The 19,201-nt window shown below is 36.4% G+C and overlaps 2 protein-coding genes across 2 annotated transcripts in view; both read right to left on the bottom strand.

The window, feature by feature from the left end:
• The window catches only part of lpar3 (lysophosphatidic acid receptor 3), a 37,917-nt gene extending 32,028 nt beyond the window's left edge, over positions 1-5,889 (bottom strand). Inside the window, exon 1 of the mRNA XM_028811535.2 lies at positions 5,139-5,889. Coding sequence (XP_028667368.1) covers positions 5,139-5,889 — 751 coding nt within the window. The remainder of the gene's footprint in view (positions 1-5,138) is intronic.
• LOC114659205 (mucolipin-2-like) overlaps positions 5,838-19,201 on the bottom strand; it is a 116,411-nt gene continuing 103,047 nt past the window's right edge. Inside the window, exon 15 of the mRNA XM_028811534.2 lies at positions 5,838-5,911. The gene's annotated coding sequence lies outside the window, so the exon portion shown is untranslated. The remainder of the gene's footprint in view (positions 5,912-19,201) is intronic.

Raw genomic sequence — 19,201 nt, 5'->3', positions numbered from 1 at the left:
GTTTATATTTGGGATTGCTAAAATATAAAGTGCAATATAAATAAAATTTATTATTATTATTATAAGTGACAAATTCCATGTTTTGCCTTCTGGCTGTTTTAATATCTTAGTCTAGAAAGAGAAAAGAACAAAAGTTTCTTTTGTGAAGCACATATATTTGTGTAGTTCTCAATGTGAAACTAAAAAAGAAACAATCTGTTATTAAAACAAACAAAACGTAGAAATCCTTATTTTCAAAATGGGCATAAAGTGCGTTTTTATTTTTTTAATACAAAAAAGGTAAAGAGAAAAGTATATCAGTATCATCTGATTGAGAAATAGTAATTAATCAAGCATAATCTGACCATCATTAAAATGGATTTTCTGTTTCACGCAATGGTTCTCATATTTTATCATACACTTGCAGCTACAACGCTAATAGAGTAGCTGTTCTGCAAACATATTAGACAACAGAACTTTACTTTTTTTAAATACATACATTAAAAAGGAAGTGCTATTGTCTTAAAAAGAGAAGCACTTCTCCTCAACAACAGGGCTGAATATCTTTGGATTAAAGTAATGGATTACTCAGTCGTAGATTTTTAATAGTTAAATAAACCTTCAGAGATGCTTTGGGTTGAAAGGGTGGGATGTAGGAAAAGTCTTTAATAAAAAATGGTTTCATAGTCTAACAGCAGGATCCCCAAAATTAAATGCTTAAATTACACAGGGTGCAGCTGTGCATTTTAAATGCAGCACAGTTAGAATCAATGAAAATTAAATGTGGTTATTCTAAGGAAATTACAATGTTGCTTGCAACTCACAGTATTCTAACATTACAAAATAAGAACAACAAAAATGTTGCAACCCCCCAGCATTTTATATATAGAGTGTGTATAAATAAAACTGTACCCTTCTACTTTGTCATGGATGCACTGTAGGCTAACACAAATAATTGATACTTCAACATGAAACGAGTACACAGTTTAGTAATGCATACTTTAAAAGAATACCCTTATACACAAAACATTGGCCTTTCTTGTGTCCTGAACAATGGATCATAATGACTAAAGGACTACACATTTGCATTTTTAACATTCTTTCCTATAAGTCTGAATCCCAGAAACTGGCGAGGGCATGTGTCATAAAAACAGTCCATTATCCTTGAAAATCCTACCTAGCAGTCTACCTGGTAAACACTTTTCATGATTTATCAAAGCATACCTGAAACCTGCCAAAATTAAGTCATCATCTGGTAACAATGTATGTACTGTAAAAGTCTTAAACGAGGCCATGGGATTGTGTGTGGGGTGTTGATAGTCGATCAGATCTAGCTTCATTGGTTATACTTGTTCTTACTATGGCACATTGTTCAACAACAGTGCAATTCCACAGAGGAGCATCCATATTCATTTGACCTTGGCTTTAACTAGACTAATGGCAGAGCACTGGACTACCCATAAGCCATCATGAATGTATTATATTATAGGCACTTCTCTCCATTGTGAAATTAATAGCAAAAATATCGAAGATAAATACAGAAAAAAAGAAATATTCAAAAGAAAAATTAATAACATATGTAGAATTCATTTCATTTTTCTTCAAACTATTATGTGCATAAGATATCTTATATTGTGCTGCTTTTATTGCAGGATTCTGACACTTGCTGCACAAAACAAAATTTACACTACTGATAATGACATGAAAGAGTATGACATGCATCTGGGCCAGATAATCTCTGCACACAGTAAAATATTTATGCTGTGTACGTTTTCCTTCAGGTTCTACCTGCTTAGATGTTATCAACTCTTACTGATCAAGTTATTAAACAGCCCTACTCAAACACACACCCAGTAAGCTTATAAATAAACTCACCCTTTACAAATGCGAGACACATTTTGTAATTAAAGGGATTAAAAACTGCCATTTTTCTACATGCAACGTATGTTATGGACCAAAAATTGGACTATGTTATAAAAAGCATCCTGCGACATTCACAAAAACAGGACTCACACATTCACAGTCTTTGAACCTCCCTGCAGATCTTTTTATTATATTTAATAAATAGGCTTGGTATTCTCTCACCTAAATTAAGAGTGAAGCTCATTAAGGGTCTGATCAAATATTCTAATAGGGTGTCCATACTGTATAAGCGTTCCACACAGGCTTGATCAAATACCATCACTTTTCCCTCCCGCTTTAATCTTGCATTGCAGTTTAACTAACTTGAGCATATTTATGAAACCTTAAAAATGGTCAAACAACAAAAGATTTGTAAAATATTTATTAAATTTGGCAGCTACATTCGATTAATTCAATCTATGAAAGAAGAATAGCCTTTGTTCAAAGTAGAGAACAAATAAGTAAAGAAGCAAACAATGCAACTGACAAAACACAAATACCATTTACAGACAACCGCATACATAACACAAACACACCTACCTTTTACTCAACTTTCAGGATATCGTATCACTTGCTGAAACCATCATTCATGAATGCTAACCCTCATAACCTAGTAAATGTGCTGGAAATTTTTTGTGTTCTCTGTCTGAAATAATCACTAAAATAATCTCTCAAAAACACATGGTTTTCAGAGCCTCCCAATCCTTTCCTGTAATTCTAATTTAAAAATTCAACCACTTTTCCAGACTTATACTTTATACACAGCAGACAAAAAAGAAATAGAATTCTTCAGATTTTTTGGTTGTAATGGTACCATCTAAATATGGATTGCATTTCTCATGGAGGAAGCAGAAAAGAAAGACGGACATTTCTCAGTTTTGTTCCCTATAATATACAGTGTATCCGGAAAGTATTCACAGCGCATCACTTTTTCCACATTTTCTTATGTTACAGCCTTATTCCAAAATGGATTAAATTCATTTTTTTCCTCTGAATTCTACACACAACACCCCATAATGACGACGTTAAAAACGTTTACTTGAGGTTTTTGCAAATTTATTAAAAATAAAAAAAAACTGAGAAATCACATGTACATAAAGTATTCACAGCCTTTGCTCAATACTTTGTTGATGCACCTTTGGCAGCAATTACAGTCTCAAGTCTTTTTGAATATGATGCCACAAGCTTGGCACACCTATCCTTGGCCAGTTTTGCCCACTCCTCTTTGCAGCACCTCTCAAGCTCCATCAGGTTGGATGGGAAGCGTCGGTGCACAGCCATTTTAAGATCTCTCCAGAGATGTTCAATCGGATTCAAGTCTGGGCTCTGGCTGGGCCACTCAAGGACATTCACAGAGTTGTCCTGAAGCCACTCCTTTGATATCTTGGCTGTGTGCTTAGGGTCGTTGTCCTACTGAAAGATGAACTGTTACCCCAGTCTGAGGTCAAGAGCACTCTGGAGCAGGTTTTCATCCAGGATGTCTCTGTACATTGCTGCAGTCCTCTTTCCCTTTATCCTGACTAGTCTCCCAGTTCCTGCCGCTGAAAAACATCCCCACAGCATGATGCTGCCACCACCATGCTTCACTGTAGGGATGGTATTGGCCTGGTGATGAGCGGTGCCTGGTTTCCTCCAAACGTGACGCCTGGCATTCACAACAAAGAGTTCAATCTTTGTCTCATCAGACCAGAGAATTTTCTTTCTCATGGTCTGAGAGTCCTTCAGGTGCCTTTTGGCAAACTCCAGGCGGGCTGCCATGTGCCTTTTACTAAGGAGTGGCTTCCGTCTGGCCACTCTACCATACAGGCCTGATTGGTGGATTGCTGCAGAGATGGTTGTCCTTCTGGAAGGTTCTCCTCTCTCCACAGAGGACCTCTGAAGCTCTGACAGAATGACCATCAGGTTCTTGGTCACCTCCCTGACTAAGGCCCTTCTCCCCTGATCACTCAGTTTAGATGGCCGGCCAGCTCTAGGAAGAGTCCTGATGGTTTCGAACTTCTTCCACTTATGGATGATGGAGGCCACTGTGCTCATTGGGACCTTCAAAGCAGCAGAATTTTTTCTGTAACCTTCCCCAGATTTGTGCCTTGAGACAATCCTGTCTCGGAGGTCTACAGACAATTCCTTTGACTTCATGCTTGGTTTGTGCTCTGACATGAACTGTCAACTGTGGGACCTTATATAGACAGGTGTGTGCCTTTCCAAATCATGTCCAATCAACTGAATTTACCACAGATGGACTACAATTAAGCTGCAGAAACATCTCAAGGATGATCAGGGGAAACAGGATGCACCTGAGCTCAATTTTGAGCTTCATGGCAAAGGCTGTGAATACTTATGTACATGTGCTTTCTCAATTTTTTTATTTTTAATAAATTTGCAAAAATCTCAAGTAAACTTTTTTCATGTTGTCATTATGGGGTGTTGTGTATAGAATTCTGAGGAAAAAAATGAATTTAATCCATTTTGGAATAAGGCTGTAACATAACAAAATGTGGAAAAAGTAATGTGCTGGGAATACTTTCTGGATGCACTATATAAGAAATATACACTTCCACTCTACAGTAAATAAAAATGCATACATTTACCTATTCAATTTAAGTTTATTTTATAAAGATTTCCCTTGAAGGAAACTAACCAATCTGTAAGAGGTCTCCGATATCATAAATTACATTACATTTTCTTTTAAAGAAGATTAGTCACTTACTTTGAAGACAGTCTAGAAAAATGCAAGAGGTTTGTAAGTTTAAAAAAAAAAATCAACTAACAATTTCAAAGATATTCAAATATGTAATAGCACATTTGAAAATATTATCCATTATATTTTTATAATAGTTTGAACAGTATAAACGCAGTAGAAGCCATAGTATGACATTACACTGGTGCAGTACATTAGATTGCAGAACACTGATGTTACAGAGTCGTAACACACTAAATTGCGATGACAATAGCAGGCCAACTACTAATGAGACACTACCATATCATTAACATAGAACACACATGGGACCACCTACACAGCAACCTATTAATAGTTAAAATAAATATTTGATGCAAGAAACAGAGAGAGAGAGAGAAAGGCAGATATAAAGATAATGTACTTCAAACATGGTGTACTGAGTGATTCACGGATAAATCATTTCAAGTCTTCAACAAACCTTAAAGGGTTAATAATCACAAAAAACACACAAGACCAGGAATGTTTAAGTGAATGCTACTTTACGTTACAGTTATAACTCTCAGGCTTATTATGGACTCACCTAGAACTGTCATCACTGTCTTCATGAGCTTGATTGGGGTTCGTCTGCGACTTATCGAACCATTGGTGTGCGATGACAGAACAATTGTTTTCTTCTTCACATACAGATAAATCCTCAGGTAAATAACCAGCATTATTAGAAACACTACAAGGTTCGACACAGACCAGAATATTAAATAGCTTCGACTGTACACCGGGGCCAGCACAGAACAGACATCAAGGCTGCAGATGCAATTCCAGCCCAAACTTGGTACTGCCCCCATCAAGATGGACACAGCCCAGACAAGAACAATGAGAAAAATCACACGTCGCTTGGTGAGGTTACTGTGCACCTTCATCCTCATTACTGAGATATAGCGTTCCAAAGCTATGACAAGCAGGTTTGCAAGTGATGCAGACAAGCTGGTGTCCAAAAGGCCTTGGCGCACAAACCACCAATGTACTGTAAGAGTTGCTGAAACGGGCCCGGTGTTAAACATTAGGTAAACATATGCTATACCTGCAAAAAAATCTGCTGCTGCCAAATTAGCAAGCAAGTAATAAAAAGGAAAATGGAATCGTTTGTTGATAATCACTGCTGCTATTACCATTACATTAGACAGGAAGATGAAGAGACAGAAAAATGATCCAAAACATAAGACAATTATGAGAGGCGTCCCAGACCAGTCAGGTGCAGCAGTGCATTCTTGATTTTGATTATGACTGTTGTTATAAAAGAAATCCATAGTCTTCTCAAAGTAACACCTATTCATTGTGGCTCACTTTTGTGTCTCTCTGCAAAATAAAAAGAAATGTGTAAGTGTGCTTAATTTTCATTCATGTTTTAGATTATAATTTAAAATCAAATAACCACTCACACACTTACAGTATACTTGTAAACATTAAGTGCCATGAAAAGTTTTTTTTTTCCCATTGCTGCTTATTTTTCATTATCACATTCTCAACCAAAACCTAATATTAGCTAAATTAACTTAAACAAGTTTACTTAATGTCCAAAACCCAGAGTTTTAAGGTAACTGCAGCAAACTAGCTACACCATCTTTAGCATTGACAACTGCAGTAAGAAGTTTCCCTTAGTGCTTGATCAGCGTTTCTCAGTATGGCAGTTGGAATTTTGCCCACAGTTCTTATCAGAAATGTTTCAGGTCTCTAACAGTGCAGATTTCCAAACTTCAAATGTTTGTAGTTAATTTAATAATATATATATATATATATAAAAAAAAAAAAAGCCACAACGCTACAAACTTAAACGTCTGGGCTTTAACAGGCTAGGGTGCTAAAAAGCAGCCCGATGATGAACACAGCTGAATAATGAAAGGCTGCAAATACTAACAAATAAAAAATTTGAGAAAATAACCAGAACCCCTAGAAAACCAGAAAGAAAATCAGGATGAAAATATTGTTAAAAAGTACAAACAAAAAATACATCATCTCCATATAATTGCTTAGTACATTTCAATAAAAACTTTACCAAACTTTGTTTTGTAATTTCTACATTGATTCCAAAACACAAACTGAGAAATAACAGCTCTCTTAATTAGGCTAAGAGTCCAACTTGGTTGGAACAAAAACGTAAAACCATAGAGGGGTTCCAGGAATGAATTTGGGAACCAGTGCACTAGACCCATTTTGGGTGGGGGTGGGGGAGTATGGAGTCAATGTGACATCTTTAAACCAATGGGGGAAATCACATGTGCTAGTTGCTGCAAATATTCCAATGAACATTACTGTTTTATATAAGTAAATGTTTTATTTTCAGTCAGTTACAAGATTATTTGGAATTACCAATATTCTGATTTTGATTGTAAATATTTATCGTAAGCCACTCAACATGCATCAGAGCAGGTTGCTACCAGTCTATTCATTAGAAAACTGCTGAGGAAAAAATAATTGGAACCATTTCCTGATTGTTGAGATATGAAAAGGTGTCAATGTATTATTTCGTTGCAGGAAGAAAGAGGATTTTTTTACAAATATTCTGACCGCCATCATCCTTCTATAATCCACACACCATCCCCATTTACTACAAAAAAAGGATAACCCGTAGGTTAAATTTTGGAAAAGGCAGTTCTTTATATTATTTTTTTTAGGTTAAAAATCAGGCTGAACTTAAGTACTAAAACGGCAAACACTAATTAATTCCTTTAACTGAATAAAGTTCTCCGAAGGAGTAATACATTTTTCATGCTTGAGAGCAGCATGATTAATTACTTTGTACAGAAAGCACTCAACTTTGGCTGTCAATTCTATATAGTGCTGTAACCGATGAACAACCTGAGTAAATTCATTTTGAGAAATATGCAATAATGCAAAACTGTAAATTGAGCAAATTCATGCAAATGCACATATACAAAAGGTCCATAAATATTTGGACAGAGACAACTTTTTTCTAATTTTGGTTCTGTACATTACCACAATGAATTTTAAATGAAACAACTCAGATGCAGTTGAAGTGCAGACTTTCAGCTTTAAATCAGTGGGGTGAACAAAACCATTGCATAAAAATGTGAGGCAACTAAAACATTTTTTTTAACACAATCCCTTCATTTCAGGGACTCGAAAGTAATTGGACAATTGACTCAAAGGCTATTTCATGGGCAGGTGTGGGCAAGTCCATTGTTATGTCATTATCAATTAAGCAGATAAAAGGCCTGGAGTTGATTTGAGGTGTGGTGCTTGTATGTGGAAGATTTTGCTGTGAACAGACAACATGCGGTCAAAGGAGCTCTCCATGCAGGTGAAAGAAGCCATCCTTAAGCTGTGAAAACAGAAAAAAACCCATCCGAGAAATTGCTACAATAATACGAGTGGCAAAATCTACAGTTTGATACATCCTGAGAAAGAAAGCAAGCACTGGTGAACTCAGCAACGCAAAAAAACCTGGACGTCCATGGAAGACAACAGTGGTGAATGATCGCAGAATCATTTCCATGGTGAAGAGAAACCCCTTCACAACAGCCAACCAAGTGAACAACACTCTCCAGGGGTTAGGCGTATCGATATCCAAGTCTACCATAAAGAGAAGGCTGCATGAAAGTAAATACAGAGGGTGCACTGTAAGGTGCAAGCCACTCATAAGCCTCAAGAATAGAAAGGCTAGATTGGACTAGATTGCTAAAGAACATCTAAAAAAGCCAGCACAGTTCTGGAAAAATATTCTTTGGGCAGATGAAACCAAGATCAACCTCTACCAGAATGATGGCAAGAAAAATGTATGGATAAGACATGGAACAGTTCATTATCCAAAGCATACCACATCATCTGTAAAACACGGTGGAGGCAGTGTGATGGCTTGGGTGTGCATGGCTGCCAGTGGCACTGGGACACTCGTGTTTATTGATGATGTGACACAGGACAGAAGCAGCCGAATGAATTCTGAGGTGTTCAGAGACATACTGTCTGCTCAAATCCAGCTAAATGCAGTCAAATTGATTGGGCGGCGTTTCATGATACAGATGGACAATGACCCAAAACATACAACCAAAGCAACCCAGGAGTTTATTAAAGCAAAGAAATGGAAAATTCTTGAATGGCCAAGTCAGTCACCTGATCTTAACCCAACTGAGCATGCACTTCACTTGTTGAAGACTAAACTTCAGACAGAAAGGCCCACAAACAAACAGCAACTGAAAGCCACTGCAGTAAAGGCCTGGCAGAGCGTTAAAAAGGAGGAAACCCAGCATCTGGTGATCAGGCTGTCATTGCCAGCAAAGGGTTTTCAACCAAGTATTAGAAATGAACATTTTATTTCCAGTTATTTAATTTGTCCAATTACTTTTGAGCCCCTGAAATAAAGAGATTGTGTTAAAAAAATGCTTTAGTTGCCTCACATTTCTATGCAATCATTTTGTTCATCCCACTGAATTAAAGCTGAAAGTCTGCACTTCAACTGCATCTGAGTTGTTTCATTTAAAATTCATTGTGGTAATGTACAGAACCAAAATTAGAAAAAAAGTTGTCTCTGTCCAAATATTCATGGACCGAACTGTATATCTAAAAAAAAATAATTAAAAAGAAAAAAAAAAAAACACAGCACCTTCATTTAACAATACATAATACTATACATCACAGCGCCAGGCTGTCTACTTGTGTGCATTTAACTGCCAGTTGGCATACCACAAATTGCATTTTAGTGAAGCAGTGTTTAACTCTAGAGCTCTTCAAATTTAATAATGGTTACAACACTACTGCCAGTCAGTGACTGGACCAAGCCTAAGGGTTACAATTGCTTAAATGGCAATACATCAGCAGAGCCAATTTAAATTACATCATGCTATAAAACACTTCTACGGCCTGAAGAAATTAGATAGCTTCTCATCGTAACAGTTTTTTCAAAGACTGGAAGTTACTATAGGAACTGAAAAGTATGGCTTTAAACAAAACATATGTTTACTACATATGTCACTGGACTAAACAAATTCAGCACTAAAATGCAATTTAAAAAATGAATAAATGTAAAGAGACATTTTACATCATGAACACTCACTGGAAAACAGCAATTGTGTATTTATAGTGTAGCACTTTGAGACAGGCCACCAGGTAATTTGCAAAAACATCATTGTTTAAGTCCTTTTAGACTTCTAAGTCTGAGAAAATGCCAGCACAACAGGATTATCCTTGTGGTACATCTTGAAAAAACGAAGAGAGAAAAGAAAGGAGGAAAAAAGTAAACACATATTATTGCGTTTTTAAAATGAGGTTCACAAACGGCCAAAGCAAATATTGCTTTACTCTCTAGATTACATATTAAGAATTTAGAAATGTTATCCTTTATTATTTGGAATATAATAAAGAATGGATCTAATTATATTAACTGTCCTACTTCATATATATTGGATTAAGTTTCAAAAGAAGCAAAAATGTAATTTATAGAGTTCTTTCGAGAGAAAAAAAAAACAACTGAACTAGTATATTGACACAAATGCAGCAACCCAGTTTTCATTCGAGTTAACTCTATGCTAAGTTAATTAAAATTACAAAAAAAAATGACTAAAGCATAAAAATGACTTCATCTTCTTGCCTTCCAAAAAAGCACAGTAATTGCATTTGCAGTCAAACTAAAGTGCTAATGTTGTTAAATGCAGTGTATGTAATCAAAAATAGAACAGTTTTAAGTAATGCTAACATTGCGGAAATCCTAAAATAGACAAAGAGTAACAAATACAAATGAAAGAAAACAGGCCACGTACGAATGGACTCCGATTTTAAGGAAACAAATTTAACACATAAATACAGATTCAAATGTTCAAAGATCTGAACAGTAGGTAAGAGTTAAGCTGCTTTCATACAAGTGGCAAGTCCTTAATCGAACAACAATGGCCTCCTTGCTGTCAATACAGATGAAAGGTGATTTCTGTTCCACACTAACGCTGTTGTGACTGGCCTTTTCTGTCAACAGCTCAGCCACGTTTTGTGTGTGTGTGTGTGTGGGGGGGCACATCATTTCACCAAATCACATTCTGACAATTGGTCGCTACCATCAACAATATTACAAAGTACATAAAACAGCAGAGGAAAATATTACTAAAGAGGGTCAGATAGGATGTTACAGTCATTTCTTCGTAGCCTGCATCTTAAAGCTGAAAATAAGATATTGCCAGCCCAAGTGATTTGAATGGTTTCCTGGCTTAGTCTCTTTTGGGTACTGTAATAAACAGTGATACCTTAGCATAGTATTTTAAAATTTCAAGTCTACTACACTGATACGTACAGGATTTTGACAACTTTAACGAATGTCACTGAACACAACTTAGAATATCTTTATTCATATGTATAGATAGTATCCCCAGCATAACATGTCTTTAAAAAGGTTTATAAAGTTTTTTTTTTTTTTTTTTAGTGTTTTCTCCAGGAAAATGTATAACTCTTTGATATGAACGTAAAATATGGCAGTGTGATTTTAACTCTTATGGATTGTTACTACCTCCCACCTTCAAACATCCTGGTCTCAAGCCTGACCAGCTCACTATCTTTTAAGTTGTTTGCACTTTCTTCAAGTCAAGTCAAGTCAAGGAGCATGCATTGGTACAGTGTGTTCCTGCACCCACTACACAACGAAACAACTCAGGATCCTGATAGGCAACCCCCCAGGTAAACACATGGTCCAGTCCCACCCTCCGGAAATGACCCTCTATCTGCCACAGCCAGGGGTTACATGGGCGACCCCTTAGCCTGGTCCAGCCACTCGGGTCCCCAACAACGAGGATCTTACGAGCCGGATCACCCTCGGGGAAACGCGCCACATGGCCGTAGTGCCGTAACTGATGCTCCCTCACGGTGAAGGTAATGTGCCTCATTCAGGACTCTTTCTTCTATTATCGTATATTGAATCCGTGAGTTTCTAGCATGCTAGTTCAACTGGCACAGTTTTGACTTGTACAAGTGTATACTGCAATGAAGTTGTGCAATATTCAAAGATATTTCCTGGCATGCATGGGATGCTACCAGAATAGATTCTGGCTTCCTGCAAACCCCTCATGAAATAAGAAGGCTTTAGTCTTTTCCTTACACTCCCATAGTTGTCCAATATGTCTAGGAGTTCTTCTCTAATCTGATTGTGTGTTCCTTTTAATATGGTACCTGAATACTGCACACATTATTCCAGACACTACCTCATAACTGTGTGATGAACCTTTAAAGTGACCTTCCATGACTAGTACTCCATGCAATGTTCTATATGTCCTGATTTTTGTGAATCGTAACACTATGAAATTTTACTTCTTGTAGCACCAGATTGTTCAGACAAAAATAATTACTGTAACTTTCCATTTTCAAAATATTACATTTACAAAACAATTTTTCACCTATCACCCATGGTTTAATACAGGCCATGTGCAACTGTACGTGGTAATTATGGCTTTGTCTCACCTTTACATGTGAATTCACAGTTGCCTAGGTTTTATATAAATCATTTATTCATATATCCACCTATTGTTTAAACTTGATTCAGCTACAGGGCTACTAAGGATCACAGCCCACACTGGCAGCCTCTGACTAGAATAGAACTTAAGTTTTGTTAATTTAGGAAACTGCTCCTCCGAACAACTGTTTTTTGAGTTTAAACTAATTTTCTACTAGCCTGTAAAGCAAGAGTTCCCAAACTTTTTTCAGCCGCAGACCCCTTTACCAAAAACTTTTAAAACCGTCGACCCCCTAGTCACATGCAATGGTTTTTCATGTCCACACTTGCTTTGATACGTTCGACAAGGCAATGCACAGACATGTTTGTGCTACATGTATTTTCATGCATTCTTACGTATGACACTTTCAATGACACATTTTACCTTTTCGTTTGCAAGTTTGGTATGTAATGTGTTTTTATCAAAAAAGTGTTTTTTTGAATTATTTTACTTCTTAATTAGGTACCTATTGGAATCATAGATATTTTGAATTAACAAACAAATAGCAGTAGTAAGGGGGTCTATTTTTGCTGTTGTCGACCCCCAAATTTTTTTATTGAAACTATCGACCCCTAGAAAGTTCATGTTGACCCCAGGGGGTCAATATCGACCACTTTGGGAACTCTTGCTGTAAAGCATACTCTGATTCCATTGTACTGTAGTTTGAGGACTAGAAACCATGAGGCACCTTTGGAAAAGCTTTAAGACTAATAGCAAAAGAACTTTCTATTATAATTAAACATTTACAAGGTAGCTTTGCTGTATTAGTAACTATCCAATCTAAACCATGCACTCTGTCATTCTCTGTTAGCAAACCTTTACTGGATATTTGTTTCTCTATATTCTCAAAGCTATCCTTAATAATTGTTTGAATCTTTCATTTTCCAAAACTGATTATTCCATTACTTCCTTCCATCACTTCAGCTGTAATGCACTTTAAGCAGCCTGGCCTATAGATACCAGGGTTGGTGTGATCCATTGCACTGTACATAATGAGATCATGTCTGCTAGTTTCAGCATTTACTTTTTTTTCCTCCCTGGTACGCAGTGATTTCTCAGAAATACATTCCATAATACAAGTAGCACTTTGCCCTCAATCTCCAAATCAAGTACCACCAATATGCTAGTGACCCTCTTACTGGTGAAAGCTGAAGAATAATATGAACTAAGGCTATTAGCTTTGTCCTTTATTTGTATATTTTATTTCACCCTTGCTTTTCCTAATGCATTTCACCTCCTCCTTAAGTGTTTTCTTTAATCAATCAATAAAATGTTGAAAGAAGCCCCAAGGGCTATATTTTGCCTAATTAGCTTTTCCAACTGTCTTTTGGCACTACTAAGTTCCGTTTTAAAAAAACCCAGTACACATTTGTCATGGCCTAAGGTTAATACTGGTCCTACTTTACTTTAGAGCGACTGTAAGGAGTGAAGGCAAATCACAAAAAAAAGTAATGTGTCTGAATTGAATTTACTACCAGTTTACTATAAACCAGTGAAACATTTTCTCCTATATGCAAAAAATATTTTAAATATTTTATTTCACTGTCCAATTAAAATCAGGGATCTTTACTTTGTACTGTACATAAATTACTTTGATTCCCAATGGGATACTTTATAGTTTACAACAGTTTCCATAATAAATTCAAACTAATGTGTTTATATATGGGCATTCTCAAACTGCAGACATTTGGAAACTTTAAACTCATCAGGCAAATTGTTTACCCCTCTTGATATATTTAAAAATAAAAGTTAATCACTTGAAGAATTACACAAACAAGTGGTATAAGAGCATTATATTAAAAAGTAATTTAATGTCTTTGCAGACAAGTTGTACAGAGCATGCTTCATTTATACAAATATACGTAAGAATGGAACAAGAAAATAATTTAGATGACTGTTTTAATAAAGAACTGAAATACTGTACTACTTTCAGCATACCAGCTGAATTATAAACAATGATTTCTTTTCAAAATACTATAAAGTTCAAATACTTTAAAGTTCATAAATAAATAAATACTGTTCTCTACAGCTTTGTTTTGGAAAGAAATTCAGCATTATGACTGGTTAGCTACAGACAGTACAATGTTAATTAATCATTTCTGAAAATGGTCAGCTTTGAGTTTAAGGGAGTGAATAACAGCAGCCCAAGACATTAGATAGTTACAATCACCTGAAATAGATTTTCCTTCATTGGTGCCACACAGACCTACACAGTGTACAGGCAGCATACACAATAATGTATTGTGTACATCTGAGTTCACATGAATATCGATGTTTTATCCTTTCCTACAGTCTAGCGGACTCAGCTTCTTTTAAAGTCTACATCGTCCATCAATGGCTGACCACGTCCCTTCTGATATCCATTCCTTTCTTCTCCTTTGCTGTCTATATCCTATGCACTCCTCACTGCTCTTAGTGTACGGTGAGGCCAGACTCTTTCACTTCTAATTAATGCTTTCTTCATTATTCTCACTCTCCATATTTTTAATGCCTGGTACCTGATTTAGATTTGAATAACAATAGCTTTATTGGCTTCAATGTTCTTCAGCAGGTCCATGTTGAAACGTTTCTGTGACTTGGTCTTCTGCCCTGTGATCCTTAATTTGAATCTCACAGTGGCTGTTACTATATGGTGATCACTTCCAATGTTTGCTCCTCTTCTCACTTTCACATCAAGCAGCGAATGCATCCAAGTGTCATTGATCAGCAAGTGGTTGATCTGGTTCTTGTCTCTGAGGTTGGGCAGCACGTGAACTTATGTATATTCTGGTGTGAGAACATGATGCCCCCAAGCTGTTCAAGGTACAAATTCAATAAGCCTTCATCCATTCTCATTCCTGACTCCACATCCATGACTCCTGATGACTCTCTCATTATGTGTGTTATCCATACCACCTATGCATTCATGTCCCCTATGATAATGACAACATCATGATGTGATTTCTTCTCTACTTCCACCTGGAGTTGGTCAAAAAATGAGTCTTTCCTCATTTTCATTGGTCGCTGCATATCATTGTATGATGGACATGCGGACCTGTTTCGCTTTCAGCCTTGTGAAGATCAATCTACTGTTGACTGCTCTCCAGCGTATCAGTATTTTCTCTACCCCCTTCCTCAGAATGTTGGTTATCATTTTTCCCCCGACTAGAGGACTGTTTCTTATTAGAGATTTTGTCAAATGAAACCTACTCAGCTTGCCCAATTACCTATCAATAGCCATCCATTATCCAACCCGCTATATCCTAACTACAGGGTCATGGGGGTCTGCTGGAGCCAATCCCAGCCAACACAGGGCACAAGGCAGGAAACAAACCCCGGCAGGGTGCCAGCCCACCACAGGGCATACCTATCAATATACACGTGTGAAACTATACCTACTACTATTGTAATGATGAACACATAGGCTGCTACTAGTTTGTGGAGATCCTCCAAAACTATTGTACATTTCATGAAAAAGAATAAATTTAGAGATATCACGTTTTTCCCCCTAGAAATTGAGCTAAGTACAGTAGTTCCCAAACTCAGTCCTTGGGACCCAACGTAGCTTCAGCTTTTATAAAAGACTCTCTCTTCATTATATTTTAGAAACTATACATAAAAGCCTTTCTCACTAGTAATGATTAATACATAGGCAGTATTTCTAGACATTACCAACTTATTTCAAAGACTGGAAAATGCTATGCTCTTAGACAAAAACAGAAGCAGGGCTTTCAATTACAATCTCAGAAAAGGAATGAAATTCAGCCTTCTTCACAATGCCTTCTTTTTCAATCTGTGCAAAGCATTGAGTTATTCATCTTAGAATTGTACACCACACATACCTATCTGAAATGAATATATACTGTATGAAGTCTATCCAAGACAGATATGCAAACTGTGACTGAGGACATAAAGCGCATGTCTTACTGGGTCGTTTTCTTTGAGAATGCTTCACTCTTGTACCGTTTTGGGAAAAAATACTTATTTGTCAGGTAGGATAGGATTCCTCCTAATCCTTTAATAGCACTATCTGGAGAAACATCAGATGCATTAAAAAAAATAATGTTGTGATATCCTGCAGTACGTTATTTACATGTCTATTTATGTTACTTAACTAGCAGAATTTTAATCCACCCCATAACTAAATTATTTGAAACTAGGAGGTAATAGTCACAAATATTCTCTACAAGAAATAATCCAAAGCCATTTCAAAATCTGGCAAGAATTCATTAATGATCTTCTAAAATAAACAAGCTGGGCCGATGTTTAACCTCTCCAGTGTTTTAACACAAATGATTCACATCATCATATGGGGTACTCTGCTTTATTCTCGGAGTCAGGTAGGGAAGGGGTGTTAATTTTGACTTAATTTAAACATAAATGTTTGGAATGCATTGTTCATTGGATTTTTGACTGACTCTTTTTTTTTTTGTTAAAATCACAATATGACTTAATAGGCTCAATAAAAAACAATCCAACTGCAGCACTTTCAGGCTTTCTAACCACAAAAGGCAACCTTTTGCCTGACCTCTTTATTATTTAAGAAAACCAAGTTACTCCTGGCATATAAAAGTTTTAACTTTATTATTCAGAAGAGAAGCTTAAAAAAATAAGCTAATTCTACTAGTCCATATTTAGAATTAAAAGAAATATGAAATACTGATATAAAATTCTGTACAGCTCACTATTTAGAAAATCTTTTATTGAATTAAGTTTAATAAAATTATCCTTTTTTTACAACTAAAATATATTTGCTGGCTATTATGTATATTCTCTTGTGTGGAACTTGCTACAAACAAACCTGGACTTCTTAAAATTAGTTAAATTTAGAGAATATTTTTATACAAAAAAACACTCTAAAACATTTAAATTACTTTCATTTTATTACTCAGTAATGAGATAAAACCTTATCTGCATTGCATCATAGGTTATATGATACATTGTACAATAAAGTGATTGAAAATACATTAAAAGAATTAAATCAGTTATAAGCCATTACTCATTGGCTATCTTTACTATCCTTTTTAGGTTTTAACATTAAGACCTTACAATGTTGATGAAATATGCAAACACAAGCCAACATCTGTATACTTGTATATGGTTGAGATGACAATAAAGTTCACTTTAACTTGAACAGATAGGTCACAAGAACTCCATCAAAAGCACCTTAGAGCATGGAATACAAAACTTCTTGGATCTTGAAGCAGATGGATTTGACAAACTACAGGAATCCATGGATTCATCCTGCCATGGGTCAATGATACAGGATGGTAGTGGCAGAGTAATAGTGCATGGAATGTTTTGGAACACATTAGGCTTCCTAATACCTACTGCATGTTACTTGAATGCCAAAGTATACCTAAGCATCGTCACAGACCACATGCATCCCTTTATGGTCAAAGTCTAACCTTTTCAAATGGATCATTCCACCAGAATAATGATTTATACAACTCCCTCTTGATGGAATCTGGGATCCAGACTCTGATTTAGGAGATCATGCAATACCACCAGGAATATAACAAGAAGCTACCTTTTGTTTTGATCGTTTATTATTGTATCAAGTAATTCTGCACTTTAAATTCAGACCTGTATATTATTTACCTCAAGCAATACAGTAATTCCGATTGCAAAGGTTACATCTAAACCACAATGACAGATGATTCTACATTGCCTCACTAAGATGAACTCTGATCAGGTGTATCCTGCAGTGGGTTTAGAGGTCATACAGGGTTCTCTTTTGTCTTGCAACACAAATTGCTCAGAAATGTTCCAGCTCATCACAGCCATTATTCAAACAACTGGATTCTGTACAGGAAGAGATAGATATTTCACCATTTTCTTACATTATTGAATATATATATGCACAGGATTGTGATAATGGTTACAGACAACCCACGGATCACCTCCAAAGACCTGCAAGAACATCTTGGTGCAGATGGTGTATCTGTAGATCGTTCTACAATTCAGTGCAATTTGCACAAAGAACATCTGAATGGCAGGGTGATGAGAAAGAAGCCCTTTCTGCACTCACACCACAAACAGAGTTGCTTGTTGTATGCAAATGCTCATTTAGACAAGCCAGATTCATTTTGGAACAAAGTGCTTTGGACTGATGAGACAAAAATCGAGTTATTTGGTAATAACAAAAAGTGCTTTGCATGGCAGACGAAGAACACTGCATTCCAAGAAAAACACCTGCTTCCTACTGTCAAATTTGGTGGAGGTTCCATTATGCTGTGGGCCTTTGTGGCTAGTTCAGGGACTGGGGCCCTTGTTAAAGTCGAGGGTCGGATGAATTCAACCCAATATCAACAAATTCTTCAGGATAATGTTCAAGCATCAGTCACAAAGTTGAAGTTACACAGGGGTTGGATATTCCAACAAGACAATGACCCAAAACACAGTTTGAAATCTACAAAGGCATTCATGCAGAGCGAGAAGTACAATGTTCTGGAATGGCCGTCACAGTCTCCTGACTTGAATATCATTGAAAATCCATGGGATGATTTGAAGCAGGCTGTCCATGCCCAGCAGCTATCAAATTTAACTCAACTGGAGAGATTTTGTATGGAAGAATGGTCAAAAATACCTCCATCCAGAATCCAGACACTCATCAAAGGCTATAGGAGGCGTCTAGAGGCGGTTATATTTGCAAAAGGAGGCTCAACTAAGTATTGATGCCCAAATTTATGCACATATCTAATTTGTTATGATGCATATTACATATTTTCTGTTAATCCAATAAACTTAATAATGTCACTGCTGAAATACTACTGTTTCCATAAGGCATGTCATATATTAAAAGGAAGTTGCTACTTTGACAGCTCAGCCAATGATAAACAAAAATCCAAAGAAGTAAGAGGGGTTCCAAACTTTTTCATATGACTGTATATATCTCAAGCTTAGAGGAAAAGAAAATACTGGTATGTGGTAACATGATTGAAGACCATGTCTCAAGTAAAAGTAAAATACTGTGTTTTTGAGGCTCAATGTTGTGCTTCAGTTTTCAAACTATAAAGTTTTGCATTCTTTATTGGGAACATAACACAGGTGACTTAGACTGATGAATAACACATTTTTTCCCCGCCACTTAATTTTGTTTAGCATATACGTCTTTCACATTACTCTGTTTGAACTTACCATGTGAAACGGCTGGCATCTATGTACTGACACCTGAATAGATCAT

The sequence above is a fragment of the Erpetoichthys calabaricus genome, chromosome 10 (genome assembly GCF_900747795.2).
Source record: "Erpetoichthys calabaricus chromosome 10, fErpCal1.3, whole genome shotgun sequence".
Classification (NCBI taxonomy): Eukaryota; Metazoa; Chordata; class Cladistia; order Polypteriformes; family Polypteridae; genus Erpetoichthys; species Erpetoichthys calabaricus.
This window is presented reverse-complemented; position numbering and strand designations above follow the sequence as displayed.